This window comes from Poecilia formosa, unplaced genomic scaffold, assembly GCF_000485575.1.
Source record: "Poecilia formosa unplaced genomic scaffold, Poecilia_formosa-5.1.2 Scaffold1135, whole genome shotgun sequence".
Classification (NCBI taxonomy): domain Eukaryota; kingdom Metazoa; phylum Chordata; class Actinopteri; order Cyprinodontiformes; family Poeciliidae; genus Poecilia; species Poecilia formosa.
Genome location: NW_006801074.1, coordinates 6,491 through 8,861, shown reverse-complemented (window position 1 = coordinate 8,861; position 2,371 = coordinate 6,491). Strand labels below are relative to the sequence as shown.

The 2,371-nt window shown below is 40.7% G+C and overlaps 1 protein-coding gene across 1 annotated transcript in view; it reads left to right on the top strand.

Annotated features, from left to right (window-relative positions):
* LOC103132573 (serine/threonine-protein phosphatase CPPED1) overlaps positions 1 to 2,182 on the top strand; it is a 3,849-nt gene extending 1,667 nt beyond the window's left edge. Inside the window, exon 2 of the mRNA XM_007544388.2 lies at positions 1,935 to 2,182. Within this exon, the coding sequence (XP_007544450.1) occupies positions 1,935 to 2,167 (233 nt within the window). The 3' untranslated portion in view covers positions 2,168 to 2,182. The remainder of the gene's footprint in view (positions 1 to 1,934) is intronic.
* Positions 2,183 to 2,371: the final 189 nt, after the last annotated feature.

Genomic DNA, 2,371 nt, shown 5'->3' with positions numbered 1-2,371 from the left:
AAAAACTCAACAGTGAAAGAGCTAGGTGGCCCGATCCTCACAAACTATCGATCAGAGTAAAGCCGAAGCTCTGCCGTTTCCAACAATACCAGAGTCACCACGCTACGTGCAAAACTCACTGAACCAGCAGCTGAAGAAGAAAAAAAGAAATCGCTCATTTCACGAAGCGAAAAGCATAAATTCAGTCCTACCTTTGCTGTTTCGTGGTCATAATCCTTATTAGACTAAATATTTCCACTTGGTTCGATAATCCATTTTCCTTAAGTCCATCTCATACTGTTTTCGGCTCCGCCCAGAGCCTCTTCCGTGTCCCGGCTACCTTATACAAAATCTAGAGGCGAACTCCGTCAATCTACACCGCATGCGTTTTCCGCCCTGTAATTGGTGAATGGCTTTAGGTTCCGTATTCATGTCAACGCCCTCGGATTCTATTGGCTCTGACGGTTCGAAAGACATGTCAATCATCAAAATTGGCCAATGGGTTCCCGAGAAACTGCCCAGCGTAATTTTGAACGTCTGAATGGAGAACTGCATGATTTTACGCGCAGAGCGCATTGTTATTGTAATGTAATTGTGAGATATATTAGTTTTTTCATGTGATTATATCATTTTGACAACTTAGTTTTCATTGCTATTTGCATTTTCATTGTTATATAATTCTATTTGAAATGTTATTGTGAGTTAATCTGTTCNGGAAACTAAATGAGTCAAACAGAAAGCTGCTGTTCACACCCGTTCCTAACATCTGTCCGTTAGCCGTCAACAAGCTGGATCCATTTGCATCTCGTTTGTTTTTCCACTTTGGTTCGGCTAAACATGAAAACTCCTTTCCTACAGAGAGGAATGAATACAGGAGCAGGATGACGTGGATTTGATTTACTGCAGAGATTATCTGACAGGCAACTCCCGGTTAATTATTTAGCACCGTAAATGACGTGAATTTGCACATCATTTACGTGAAGTTTATCTGTTATTGTGCAATAATTATGGTTGTTTTAGTACATTTTATCAACTGAGATGTTAAAACAGAACCAAGAGGTTAATGTTTCTGGAGAGAAGATTTGTTAAATGGTTAACCACCACCTGTTGGTGACAATCCACCTCTTCAGTCAGTCTGCAGCACAAAAAACAGACAACTTCAAAGTTTAATCTATAAAAACAACCTAAAAATAATTAAAAGTTTAAAAGAACAAATGATTAAAAACAAAAATTAGACAAAATATAAATGAAGCAGCAGATTTGTAAAGGTCAGGAATCAAAGCTCAAATAACATCATGGAGCAAAAAACTATTTGCTGCTCCAAAAAAATCACATAAAATTACAGGAGGGACTACATTTTAATTGGTCAAGAATTTGAATGCAAGTAATCGCTTTTTTCTGTGAATAAAAGTTCTAGCAGGAACCTTTTTATTCTCATGTTTCTGGTACGCCCATAAATATTACGCACAGACAGCAGCGTCTGCTTGTAATGATCTGATTGGACCATGGAAAAGATTATTGTTGTGCTAAAGGGAGTCTGGAAAGATGAACTTTAAAATGTTAAAAATGTTGCTGACTTTGTCAAATATATAGTTTTGATTAAAATGTGATTAATTAATTCCAGACCCTGCAATTAACTAATAAAAATGAATAAAAAGTCTGAAGCTTAACAATTCTTCCTGTTGCAGCGTTTCCTGGCCGTCCTCCGTTTACTGATGAATCTAATTTTACATTTATTTAAATTTATTTGAATTTAAAAGTAAAAACTGTTTTCTAATCTGCTGCAGCAGCTTCGTGTTGGAGATGATGTCAGGAGGAACTGAATTAAAAACAAAGCTGCAGTCACGATTTATTCAAATGGGATTTTCCTCTCATTGACTCTGATTGGCTCCTGGGTTCTGACTGGATGTTGTGGGTCGGAACCGCTCTGACCCGGTGTGTTGGTGCGTCCCCAGAGGCGGAGCGGCAGTGGACCGGGCCGTTCTGCTTCGTCCAGGCTGCGGACCCCCAGCTGGGCCTGATGAAGTCGTGGCGGATCGGCGACAAGGTGGGCGGCGGCGATGAGTGGGAGGAGGAAGTGGTGCTCACCAAGCAGGCGGTGGCGGGGGTCAACCAGCTGCGGCCCCGGCCCCGCTTCATGGTGCTGTGTGGGGACCTGGTCAACGCCATGCCGGGTAGGAGGCTTTAACTAGGCCACTTCAGCTATTTGTGTTTAATGACCAATCACAGTCCAGCAGTTACGTGTCACATTTATTACATTTTACAATGAAAATCTTAAAATCATTTGTTTCTTTCCATCATGTTATAAAGTCAAACCTGCAGTGTTGCTTTGATTCTTTCATGTTTGAGAAATCCTTTCATCTCCATGGCAACCACTCAGCTGTTCGAACAC